This window comes from Apus apus, chromosome 10 (genome assembly GCF_020740795.1).
Source record: "Apus apus isolate bApuApu2 chromosome 10, bApuApu2.pri.cur, whole genome shotgun sequence".
Classification (NCBI taxonomy): domain Eukaryota; kingdom Metazoa; phylum Chordata; class Aves; order Apodiformes; family Apodidae; genus Apus; species Apus apus.
This window is the reverse complement of record NC_067291.1, coordinates 216,555-229,443: the sequence shown is the minus strand read 5'-3', so window position 1 is coordinate 229,443 and position 12,889 is coordinate 216,555. Positions and strand designations below refer to the sequence as shown.

At 48.9% G+C, this 12,889-nt stretch overlaps 1 protein-coding gene across 2 annotated transcripts; it reads left to right on the top strand.

Annotated features, from left to right (window-relative positions):
• The first annotated feature begins 2,882 nt into the window (after window positions 1–2,882).
• LOC127388723 (mitotic-spindle organizing protein 2-like) lies at window positions 2,883–11,381 on the top strand. Of its 2 annotated transcripts, XM_051628516.1 has the most exons (4): window positions 2,915–3,122; window positions 3,197–3,342; window positions 10,016–10,044; window positions 11,104–11,381. In XM_051628516.1, the coding sequence occupies exons 1-4, from the start codon at window positions 2,995–2,997 to the stop codon at window positions 11,266–11,268; spliced, it is 468 nt and encodes a 155-aa protein (XP_051484476.1). In that variant the 5' UTR covers window positions 2,915–2,994; the 3' UTR covers window positions 11,269–11,381. The 2 variants fall into 2 exon arrangements, with proteins under 2 accessions (XP_051484477.1, XP_051484476.1); XM_051628517.1 differs by lacking the exons at window positions 10,016–10,044; window positions 11,104–11,381 and adding an exon at window positions 3,414–4,217 and having other exon boundaries at window positions 2,883–3,122.
• Window positions 11,382–12,889: the final 1,508 nt, after the last annotated feature.

The window sequence follows — 12,889 nt, the reverse complement described above, 5'->3', positions numbered from 1 at the left end:
GCCAGAGGTGATGCAGGATGTCTCTGGTGAGTAGCAAGACCAAGTGTCCTGACAGATGCCATTTAAGCCAGAGTGCTCACCTAATTGCAGTTCCAGTAAGAGGTCTTCTCAAGAGGTATTTATGGGATCCCAAGGACTTCCTCTACTGACTTGTTGCCTTGGAAGAGCAGAAAGGGAAAACTGGGATATCAGAGACCCCAGAAATACTTCAGAGGGCATCATGCTTCAGAAGGGACCATACAGTCCAGAGGAGTGTTGTCACTTGAAGTTACAGAATGTGCTCCTCCACCAAGAAAGGTGAGGAAGACGTGACACATGGCCATGGCCTATGGCAGCCTGTGAAAGGAGCACGAGAGAGGCACAGATTCCTATCCCTTGCCCTGGGAAGGTTTCCAGCCCTGGTTGTGATGCTGGTGGCCAGAGCACACAGGGAGAGCTGCCAGCTGGAGGGGACCCACTAGGGCTGGCTAGTGGGTAAAAGCTTTCCAGCTTGTAGGGAAGGTGGGTCCTGGTTTTCTTCTTCCATAGCGGGGCTGAGCTAAAAAGCATCTTGCCCTCTTCTGCTGTGCCTTGTAACTGAGCTCCCAGGTGCCACAGGCTGGTGAAAGTGGTCCAGCTAGGACCAGGAAGGGCTGGAGAGTACATCACCCACATGGTTTTACTTCCAGCCAGTCCCAAAGGAAGCAGCACATCACACACTATAGCAGAAGAGAGGGATTTTGCTGGGATCCTCTGCCTCACAGATGGCCCTGCTCAGCTGAGGGTTCCTCTGAAAGTCCATCATCCAGGGTGACCCCAGACTTTGTGGCTCTGTCTCTGCTGGCCCCTCAGCCAGCATGGGAACTTGTGCTGGCAGCAGCTGCTACTGTTACCAGCACGGTGACATTTGTCCCTGCTGGGCTGGTCCTGCTGAGGGCCATCAGCAGCAAGATCCTTCCTTTATCATCCGCCCTGGCAGCTGCCGGAAATGTTTGCAAGGAAGGCAAAATACCCGTGAGGATGCAAGGTCAGGTCACCCTATGGCAGGTGATGGTTTTGACGATGTTGTGAGCGGATATTGGGGGGCTACTCCAGTGGGGAAGAAAAGAACAGTTTCCCACAGACATGCTTGCAGGTTGCTCTGGGCGTGGAGTGAGAGCATCTCTCGTGGCTTGATGCAGGGACCAGATAGGGTCTGTCACGGTGGTGGCAGGAGGTGACATCACTGCGTGGTGCCCCCAGGTCTGCCATCCATTCAGCAGTGCAGCTGGTTTGTGGTCTCTGTGTGTGCCAGGATGGGGGAGCCAGGACAGGCGATGCCTCCCTGATGGCAGAGGCACTGCTCATTCCATTTAGATAGAGGAATTTCAATCTCAGCTTGATGTCTCCTTGCCACAGTGCAACTCAAGACCCAAATTTTCAATTTTCTTCCCCACACAATACCAGATGGTCCCTGCTGGTTGGGGAACTGAAGCCCATTAGAGATGCTGCTGCCTGGTGGAGGCACAGTCAGGTATGTGAGCATGGATGATTTTCTGTGTAGCTCTACAGGGCAGCTGGCATGTGTGGCTTCTCCACATCCAAATCTGCTGCTCCCCCTGCAGCCCAGAGCAGTCCCACTGCTTCTTATCAGTCCCTATTCTGTCCAGGGGCAGGTGTCCACCAGCAATGAAGAAAGCCTTGAGAAAAGAGGTTGATTTAACTAAACTGAGAGGTAAGGGAGGCCACCGGGAAGCTCCTTCCAGTGAGGTGAAGGCATATCTTGTAGCAGAAGGCTACAGGCATGTAGCAAGGCAGCCCACAATGAATTTGCAGGGCAACCTGGGGAAGACACCCAGAAATCAGTGTTAGGTTAATGGGTAGACCTGATGATCTTGAAGGTCTTTGCCAATCAAGGTAATCCTGTGATTCTGTAATTCTGTGAGATCACCATGAGTGCTGCTTTATGGGCCTGGGAAGAGGGCCAGAGGACCTCTTCTGTAAGGACAGGCTGATAAGAGTTGGGGCTGTTCAATCTGGAGAAGAGAAGGCTCCAGGGAGACCTTAGAGCACCTTCCAGTGCCTGAAGGGGCTCCAGGAAAGCTGGGGAGGGGCTTTTGACAAGGGCAGGGAGTGATGGGATGAGGGGGAAGGGTTTAAAAATGAACGAGGGGAGAGCTTTGCGCCTTTCTGCTGCAGATGGCATTTGAAGGATGGTATGGATTATCTGTGTGTAAGAGGCTGTGTCAAGATGAATGGCATCAGAACAATCATAACAATAGCAGCAAACAAGGAAGGTCAAATAAGCAAACATCTAAACAGATCAGATGCAAAATGGGTGTGATATCACAGAAGAAATGTTCAATCTCCTTTGAGCCACAAAAGGTGTAGCTGAATAGCCAACTCACAGTTGTCTCACAGAGTCTCACAGAAAGCGGGATACCAGCAGTCCAGCATGCTATGAAGACACATATGAGCTCCTGCAGTGAGTAAGAGTATGGCCACAAAGATGACCTGAGGGCTGGACCCTCCAGGGCAACCCCTCCTATGAAGGCAGAGTTGGGGTGTTCAGCCTGGAGAAGAGAAGGCTCCAGGGAGACCTGAGAGCACCTTCCAGTGCCTGAAGGGGCTCCAGGAAAGCTGGGGAAGGACTTTGGACAAGGGCAGGGAGGGAGAGGACAAGGGGGAATGGTTTTAAACTGGAAGAGGGGAGATTTAGGTTAGACATTAAGAATAAATTCTTCCCCGTGAGGGTGGTGAGACCCTGGCCCAGGTTGCCCAGGGAAGCTGTGGCTGCCCCATCCCTGGCAGTGTTGAAGGGCAGGTTGGATGGGGCTTGGAGCAGCCTGGGCTGGTGGGAGGTGTCCCTGCCCATGCAGGGGGGTCGCGACCAGATGATCTTGAAGGTCCCTTCCCACCCAAAGCAGTGATTCCATAACCCTGCGCCAGAGGCAGCAGAAGACACCCCGGAGGAGCCGCGGGCGGCGGCGGGAGCGCGGCTGCCCCTGCCGGCCGGGCGGGCCGGGCGCTGCCGCCATGTCGGAGGCCGCGGCGGCGATGGCGGAGCCGCGGCTGCGGCGCAAGCAGCTGCTGAGCGCGGAGGAGGCGGAGCTGTTCGAGCTGGCGCAGGCGGCGGGCAGCGGGCTGGACCCGGAGGTGTTCCGGTGAGCGGCGGGACCGGCCAGGCTGCGGCCGGCGCCGGGGGCCCCGCTGACGGGCGCTGCCGCTGTCCCCGCAGGGTGCTGCTGGACCTGCTGCGCATGAACGTGGCGCCGCTCGCCGTCTTCCAGGTGCTCAAGTCCATGTGCGCCGGGCAGCGGCTGCCGCCGGGACCCGAGGGCGGAACCCCCGCTGCGCCGGCGCCGCTGCCCGCCGACACCCGAGGTAAGCGGAGGGCAGGGCCGGGCCGGGCGGGGAGCGGCGGCGGGCGCTGATCCCCGCGTCTCCCCGCATAGAGTCCTCCGAGGACGGCCGGGACCCCGCCCCGCTCCTCCCCGCATCCCGCCTGCGGCCGCCGCGGCTCTGGAGCCGGCCGCCGCTCTCCCGGGCCTCCCCCGCGGGCTGCCCGCCGCCCCGGGCCCTGCCCGCGCCTCCCGCCCGCCGCGCCGCGGGGAGGGGCGCCCGGGCCGGGCAGCCGGGCCCGAGGGGTGTCTGGGCCGGGCCGCGCGGGGCCCGCGCGGTGTGAGCCGCGGCCCGGGCGCCGGCGGGGAGGGACAGAGCTCTGTCACCTCCGGCCCGGCCCTGGCGTCTCCTGGCTGCTCTCCGCGCCCTTTTTTCTTGCTTTGTAGTCATTTTAGGCAGCGGGGGCGGAGGAGCGGTGCGTTTTGCCGGGGCGGGGGAGGCTGCGGTCCCTTCGGCTGGGTTTTGCAGCCTCCTGGGTCTGCCCTCTCGGCCTTTAAAAATCCCCCAAACTTATTAATACGCGATGTTACACAATGCTGCTTCACTTACATCTGGCTCAAAAACCAGGAAAGTTTCTGGCATTTTAGGAATCCCTGGAAAACGAGGGGAGCTGCGATGCTTCCTCTGTTTCATCTTCATACCGTGGGGTTTCTGCTGCTTGGCCAGTGGTTTCTGTCCCCAGGGGGATGGTGGTGAGGTGGGAACAGCTGGTATGGCCACTGCTTTTTGAATATGACTGTCTCTAATTCTCGGTGGACAGTAACAGATTTAGCCCTGAAGCTGTGCCATTATAGATATTGCTTTTTTTTTTTTTTTTTCCAAATCAGTTCTAATAAAACTTTTACTTCTTGAACTTCTGATGTGACTTTTGGCTGGTATCTCACAACCTCTGTGGATTGCTTCCAAAAGGTTTAAAAGTGAGTCTGCTGTCACTAAGCTTGAATTCACTGTGAGAACTTGCATTTCTCTTGCACTCAAAAAAAGCAGCAGAAAGGGGCAATGGCCAAAACAGCAAGGTTTTGAGATCATTGCCTGGGGTTGCCAAGGATAAAACTGCATGTCAAAAGCTTGGCTTGCTCTGTGCAAAACTCAGAAAGTAACTGTAAATGAGGCCTGTGCTAGGAAAGCAGAGAACATGGTAAGAAAGAAAAGCTCTGTCTGTAGGTAACCAGGTTTGGGGGGAAGGTAAGATTTCCCTGTTTTAAGAGTGTAGTACTGCTTAGTCTAGTCTCACTGGTGAGGCTACTGGAGTGGTTGGGGGTGTTTATTCTCTGACTGGGCTTGCAAGTCTGGTGGTAAGTCCTATAGAAAGGGAAGTTGAAAGGCAAGATTTGTTTCACCAACTATACGCAGTCAGTTTTAGGGTAAAGGCCATTATGCCACAATCTGAGGCGTCTTTATGACAGCAGAACCTGCTGCATCTGGTGTGGATTCCTACATGGGAAGTGGATGAGAATTAGCTGATTGAGCAGCTGCACAGAGATTCTGAGGAGCTTGCTAAAGCCTAAGTGGGAATTGGAGTGTGTGGGTAAGTGTCCGGTACTCCATGGACTTTTATCGTGAACAGGTTCCCCTGAGAGTCTTGAGAGAGTTTCTTGATTAAGAATTCCCTGCAGAGAAGGTGGTTGCAGTAAAGAGCACAGCCTCATTTGTGACTGAGAAGTGACTCTTAATATGCACAGCGTGAAAAGAAGACACCCAGCTGTCGACTTTTTCCCGAGCAAAATGAGCAAGGTAGTACGGATGTTTTGGGTAAGAAGCAGTGTGCTATCCTGGTACTATGTTGAGAGGAAAGATCTCCAAAGAGCAGTGATTTTGCACATAAGATGGTGTTAAATTTTGCTCTCTTCTCCTCTGCTGGTGCTTCAGGTGTGATGGACCACTCCACGTGTGAAGGAACTTTGTTTCTGTTTGTTCATCTGGACTAGCTTTTGTTCTGTCATGTATGCTGTTTCTGTGGCACTTCCTATAAAAAAAAAGATTATTCGAGCACTAGGCCACTGCCATGGGCTAGTTTTGGCCAGAAGTAGTCCAGCTCAGGTTTGAAATGGTTGTGTGGCAGCTTCTTTATTAATCAGTGTTAAATATCTCAAGAGGAGAAACCCTAAGGTAGAATTATGTGCCCTTAACTGTTGCCTCCTACCAGCTTGAGGTGTTGCAAGCACCTTAGAGAGGCTTTGAGTTTCCTGGAATGTGCATCTGTCTTGGGTGCTCAGTTTCCTTGTGCCTGCCTCGATCCAGGGTGCTCATTCTGCACCTTTAGCAGAGCAGCTCCTGGTCCAAGATGGTGCCTGGGTCACATTGCAGTCCTGGTGTCTCCGGCCAGACATTCCTCTCCATAGTTTTTCTTCAAAATCAAAAAGTGGATACCATCAGGTGCACTGTCTGACAAGCATTTCCAATCAGGAGCAAAGTTCAGAGGAAGCTGGTTTGAGCTCTGCACTACTGGTGGTAAAAACAGTATTAGCTGGGCCTTCACTGTCTCCTGTTGCTGCTTTATTTCACAAGGCTAAAATGTGTCTTCAGGCTGATTGATGCACTGAGATCACCGGATCAAACGCAGCTTACTGACACAGGAGGATTGTGCTCATCAAGCTACAGTTTCACTGCAGACACATGGTAAATGCTAAACACTGAACTTGGCTTTGCGCTCTCTGTGAGCTGGTGCTCGGTGGTGATGACAGAAGGGCACTTTGGGCTGCTCTCCCTGACCACTCAGTCCTGACCAAAGCCGGATGGGCAGCATTTGCACATCATGCTAGAAAGTTTGGTCTTCCCGGCTATGTCAGTTGTTGTTTTTTTGTTGTTGTTTTCTGGAAGCTTGTGTTAGAACCATATCTCACTTTGAAAACTTCTCCTTTTGCTCTCTGTCACCTCAAGTGGTTCTGCTGTCACCCAACACCCAATGATGTTTGACAGCAGACAATTCCTTTGTGAAAAAAATCACCATTGAAAAATGTGGCGGTTAAGACATGGACTCCAGGGTGAGAAGCAATGGAATTGTTTATTGTGAGAAAAATGCTCCCTTATAACTTTTATGGTGGAAACTGAGAATAAGCAATCAGGGTACAGAGCACTCACACAGGGTAAAAAGCACTCACACCTGCTCCTTGACACATACACAGACCTTGGGTTCCCAGGATGTAGCCAATCACATGATAAAAGAGTGTTCTGATTTTTGTCAACATTCGCAGTGCTGCTCACAGCAAGCCCTGGCCCTTAGCTGGTCTCATATTGTTTTATCTACTTCTTTACAGATAGAGGAGGCCCTTTATCTTTACCCATGGCTACTCTCTACAGAAAAACTAACTCAGAAAATATATTTGGTCAGAATTTAAGCTCAGTGACAGCTTATGACAACCTTAGTTTTGTATTCTTATTTCTGTAAGTATACTGAGTCCCAGTAAGATGTCATTAACATGGAGAAGGGGGCACGTTTTGTCCAGCTCTGCTTTTGAAGATATGTTCAATGTCTGCGCTTGCTGTGATGTGGTCAGAGAAGAGGCTGTGTTCGCCTGACTGCAGGTTGGCATCAAGTGCAAGTGAACAAGCTTCTGCAACTTTAATTGCAGCTCTGTGCAAATTTTGGCTCACTTATGTCTGACTCTGCAGTGCCTTGTAGACACTTGGAGCGATGTTCCAGGCGTGTCCAAGGAAGATGTGTAGGTTGAAGGTCATGGAAACAAATAGGTGTCCAGAGAAATCTCTCCATTCATGTAAATGGGTAATGATCTAAAGCAGAGCTGTGTCATCAGTGCCAACCTTGTCTCTGCTTTACTGGACTACCTTAGGCTGAATTAGAATTTGAACTACCTGTAGCTCAAGACAGGAGCTTGTTTTACTGTAGCCTTGGGGGAAAGTGTGTTGCTGAAATAAAGATCCCATTAAAATCAGCCTAGCTTCAGCAGAATAATTTTCTCTCGTTAAGTTGGGAGAAACAAAATTGAAGAGGAGCAAGAGTCATTCTTCATTCACTGAGCTCTCTGATTCTGAGCACAGTCCAAGTACATAATTCAGGAGTTGGGTAAGTGTTTAGAGGATGACTGGGGATGTCTTCGGAGCTGAATCTGTGGCAAATATTCAGCTTGCCTGGCCTCCCTTTCCTGTAGTAGCTCCTGTGGGAAGGGGAACCAAAGCTGTATCTGTTGTTGGCCATTCCATCTGTTGTTGGAAGATGCTGCTTCCATTGAAGAAGAGGATGGTGTGGCTTCCATGCAGGATCAGGCATTTGGAGGTGGGAGATGCCTCCTCTGCATAACAGGAACTTTCTTCTGCTGATAAAGCTAGAGCTCCTTGCACTAATACAAAGAACAGTGATTGTCCTCTGCTTTGCAGTGTGTCCTTCAGCTCTGTGTATGTGCTTCTTTCTCCTGTGTTTCCTCCCCTGTCAGAAGACAGAGCGATGGCTGAAGTAATCCAGTAATTGGTTATCTTAAAACTGATTACAAAATTTCTCAGTGGTACTCTTCTTTCTTACATGGTTAAGGGTCTCTTGGTTAAAAGCTCCAGCTTTTCCTCTTTTGGGAGGTTTTAACAAATTTTGATACTCCCAAAATACAGATGATATGTAGTGAAATAGTCTTTCTGTTGCAGAAGTAAGAACTTTGTACTCCAGAAGGGAGCAGAAAGAGCAGATAAACAGCTTTTATTAATTTTTCCTTATCCTAGGAATAACTTGCAAAAAGTCTCGGTTGGAATGCTCAAAACCTGACGTGGACCTAGTCCTAAAAGAGTAGGTGGCTCCTTTGTTCCTGAGAAAATATGTTTTGCTCGGGTAATGCACTTTGAGAACTGAAGTTGAAAAATACTTGTCACTTTGTTGCATCTTCACTTTTTGAATGGTGAAAAGGCTGTGTTGGATGCTGTGATGCAACCTACACTACTGTTTTTTTTGGGAAGGACTTCCTCCCATCTGAGTAAGTTTTTCAAGAGGAAAAAGGTCCTTATCTGAGAGGTACAGGCTTCTTCCATACTCCTTTTCAGTGTGCCATATTCTTTACAGTGCTTTTGGTACCATGGGAACCTGTTGCAAAATTGCCAAATGATTTAGCTACAAGTATGTGGCTGTGTCCACTGGAGAAGTAGGTAGCTTTTGAACAGGTCACACTTGGAGGAAACGCTGTGTGGAGAGGTATTCCTTTAGGTTACTGGGATTCACTACTGGTGTGAGACATGAAAGGATCCCCTGGGGAAAGCAGTAGGTTGAGTAGAGAGGAGGCTGAAAGAGAAGAGCTTTAGATTTCCACTTTGGAAAGCATATTTGGAGTTGGGATTCCTTTCCTAGATCTAGTAAGTCTTCACTTGCCTCCTGCTTCACACAGGAAGGTGCTTCTTCCTCCCTCTGCTGCTTAAGGCTTTCTCTTCTTGCCCTGTGTTAGACTGCAGACTCCTGCCTCCGTGTCTGGTGGTGGTCCTCTCCAAGAGGTTGCTCCCTGATCACAGTGGGCACTGCTGTTTTTAAGTGGGGGGGAGAGTCAGAAGTAGGTAGGGCATGCTTCTTCCACTGCTTGCATGCATATACCATTCTTCTCAAGCCATGTCTGGCTCTTAGAGATAAACATGTAGCTGCTTCTTTTGCAGTCACCTTGGGGGAGGGAGGTGTTTGATTAGGCTCTTCTGCATCAGCTCTGGCATCTGTAAATATTTGGGCTGCAGTCTGCTACAGCCAGACACATCTGACATAAGGGCATCGTGTGTCACTGAGGAAAATATCAGTGGCATCCATCTGTTAGTCTGTAGTACTTGAATTACAGATAGGTTGTGTTTGTTCAGCATCTTTTGTGCTTTGCATTAATTGACCCTGTTTATCTCTGATAGTGTTTTAACTGGTAGAAACTCACAAAACGTGCCTGTCCCTGCACACTTCATGAGCTGTTCTTGACCGGTTCCTGGGTCTAGATAGGATGCTTGGGTTGGGTTTTGTGCTGGTTTGTTTTACTGTAATTTTGAGGCTAAGAGGATGGAGGGCATGTGCTTTGTCTGAGTGCACCTTCTATTAAATAAAGTAATTCTTTCTGGCCAAGTTGTTTCAGCTAGGTCAGAAGATCAAGGGCCTGACTTCTGGTAGGGCATAATGATACGGTTGGTTTGTGTGTGGATGTGGTTACAGGTGTATACAGGCTGAGGACCTGCACTTTTATGGAAGAGATGCATGTGAGGAAGGGGAGGGCATTCACCTATAGAGGTGTCCTGGATTGCTCCTGCCATGGCAGGGGGGCGTGGAGCTAGATGGTCTTTAAGCTCCCTTGCAACCCAAACCATTCTGTGATCATGGTGAACTATAATGCTTTTTGTTCCTGCCAATTTTTCTCTCAAATGCTGTGAGATCACGTAGTGCCTTTGTGCAGTTTGTTTTCATGGACAATACTTGCATAGTGAAACTACTTGAAGTGCCTTAGCTACAAAGAAAGATTGCAATGCTGGTTGGCTGGCTTGGGCTAGTAAGTGCTGGCAGATCACTGGTGTGGTTTGCAAGAATAGGCTTTTTTAAGAGCACCTGACTTGGCTGAGTTAAGTGAACATATTTCTTTTGCCACCCTAGTCTGTCAAATTTTACAGATATGAAGGGGCCAAAATACTCTTTATTTGGAAGTTCTCAGGCTTTCTGGTGCTGCAAGGTGTTAACTTGTGGTATTGATATGAGTCCTGTTCTCAGGCAGCTGCTCCAAGGAGACAGGACGTCTGGTAAGTAAAACAGATATATTTCTAGTCTGTGCACTGTCAGTAGCACAAATGATCTACAGCAATGATTTCCAAACCGTGTCCCTGGAGACTTCAGTGTGTGGAGCAGCTGTTGGTATTCTGGAAGTTGCTCTGATAACGATTGCTAAAATGTCACTTTTCATTTTAACTGCCTGCATGTAACTACAGCTCAATGTATTCCTGTATTTTGTTTCCTCCTTGTTATTACTAATTTTTTAATGAAGTTTCTTGGAGCTTGCTATCTTTATTAAAAGCTATGACTATTTTGCCTTTATTTTTATTATCTTTTCTAATGAGAGTACTACTTCTCATGTGAAGTAATTCTCTCTGGTGCCAGGAAAAGTCAGTTGCCCGCACTTATCTCCTCCTGTCATTTGTTTGCAGCCCCTTTGTCACTTCCCTCTAGCTGAATCCAGCAGGGTGGGCTGCATGCCCCTGCTCCTTCTCCCTTCTTACACATTGCTTCTCCCTGCTGTTGCATTGTGTTTTAGGGATGGTGAGTTGTACCTAACTCCCATCTTTTGAACGCTGAGGAAATCTGTAAGTAGGTGCTGGGTAGGAGTCTGAACTGCTGGAAACCCCAGAAAATTACCAAAAATACAGACCTTTACTGATGAAGACACAGAAGTGACATGAAGAGAAGGGTTTGTGATCTGACAGTTTGCTGGCTTCAGAAACTGGCAAACACTGTCACATCTATTCACTTAGCCCGGCCATGGGGTGTCAGATGCTGATCTTGTGCTTCTCCTCTTATTTGCAGTGTTGGTGTTCCTGTGCCAAACTCGAGCTTTAAAGAACAAAGTGGCTGGTTACTTTGTAGATTAAACCTGATGAAATTTAACAGTGCAACTTGGTTTTGTGGCCCTGGTACCTATTGAGCTGAATTCACAAACTGGCTTTCTGTGTTGGGTGCTGGATACGTTTGTGATGCCTGATACAGTTTTGCCTTTTGCATGACCTCTTGAGGAAGCTTGCGGCTTAGATGCTGTGTGACACACAGGGTTGGCACTTGTAAATTAATGTATGTGTTTGTTTTTTCAGGGAGAAATAAAACCAGTTCTGCAGTCGGTGGGACCCAGGTTCTTGCAGAAAGGAGCAGCCGGGAAGGATCTGCCCAGAGAATGCCTCGGCAGCCGAGTGCAAGCCGGCTGCAGAAAGCAGGAGCTTCTGGGAAGAGCAGTGGAGGAGGCAGCAGTACCTAAATAAGGCCTTGGAACGGAAGTGTTTTGATGCCTGACAATATATATAAACTGTGCTTGTTAAAACTGCTTGTGTTGTGTATATTAACCTGACAAACATGATTTGTAATACACGGAGCAGAGCTGTTGTTTCTTATTTCCAAAACTTTCTTTGGCAGTGCAGACTACTAGGGGTCACCTGAGGGGCACCTAGGACAAAGAGAAATGAAGCCTGGAAAAGCCTGGAATAGTGACTTAGATGACTTAACTGACAAGCCAATGCCTTTGGCTCATCCTTCCCAAAAATCCGTTTTGATACACTCATGCTGGTTGTAACAGCAGAAAGTCTGGTTGGCTGAATTATGAGGTGAATAGTGCCGAGGTAGGTCATACATTACTATCACTGAGCCCTTCAGTGATGGCAGCTTGCACTGGAAACCTGAGTGGTGATGTATGTTCTTGTACTTTAACTGGTAGTTGCCCCATGCATGGTCACTTGGGTTTTAGCACCTCAATCTGAAATCCAGTTTGACCTATCACATAGTATTTAGTCCTTCCAGTGCTGCTGATGTGATTATTCAGAGTGTTGCAGAATCCTTTGCCTAATGAATCAGGTTAAATGAGATTATGCTGGACAGGGAGGAAAGAGCTTCATCATTTAGAGTAAGATCCATGCAAATGGATAGGAGAGGTAGGTAGATTTGTCAGAGCTTAAGTGTTGCTCATTCCAGAGCATATCTGGGCAGTGGATGTGCCTGCTATAGCCTTGGTAGCTCGGGAGCTGTTGGTGCAATTTCCCTAATTAGGAGAAAGTGCCTAATCCTACTGTGCACAGTAGCTTTCCTCTCCTACCCACACCCCTTCTGACTAGGCCTAAGGCTGTGGTTACCCAGGGAAGATGGTGTGTTCACAGCATGTGATGGTCCAGGGAGACTACTCCAGTATGAGCCCTTTTCCTTCAGGGATACCGACTGGCTCTGCATGGGCCCTTGTAGACATCTGCTACAGTGTGATCCTCTCCACAGACTGTAGGGGGCAATCTGCTCCATCGTGGTTTTGCTCCAGGGGCTGCAGGGGAATCTGCCCCAGTGCCTGGAGTACCTCCTGCCACTCCTTCTCTGCCCTCAGTGCTAGCGGGATTGTTTCTTGCATCTTTCTTTTCAAGAATTTTTCAAGGGTGGGAGTTAGAAATGGAAGTAAAGTAGTTCATGGCCTGCAGTTACACATGTTGAAACTTGGCTGTAGGAAGGGTGTTCAAACATGATGGCTTACAAGCTACTGCTTTTTTTGGTGTTTGCAAGAATTGGATATTTCTTGCTCTGATCTTGTAAGCAAGTGTACTTGCTTGTCCCTTCCTATCTCCCCCCAAAACACCCCAAAGCCCAAAAACAGTCCCTGCTTTTTCTCTTAGAAGAATCATTATTGGTGCATTTTGTCCCTGGAACAGGGGTGAGCAGACCTGAGATGTGATTGAAAACCTCTTTGTGCAGTATATTGACCTTTTCTGGCATTAAAGGTACCTAACAAAAGTGGTTCAGTGCATGCTCACTGCCTCTTTCTTTCAGTAGTTTCATACCTGCATTTCTTTTATTTGTTGCTCTGTAGCTTGGAACACGTCCTGTGTTGTACCTACTCACCCATCTCCAAGT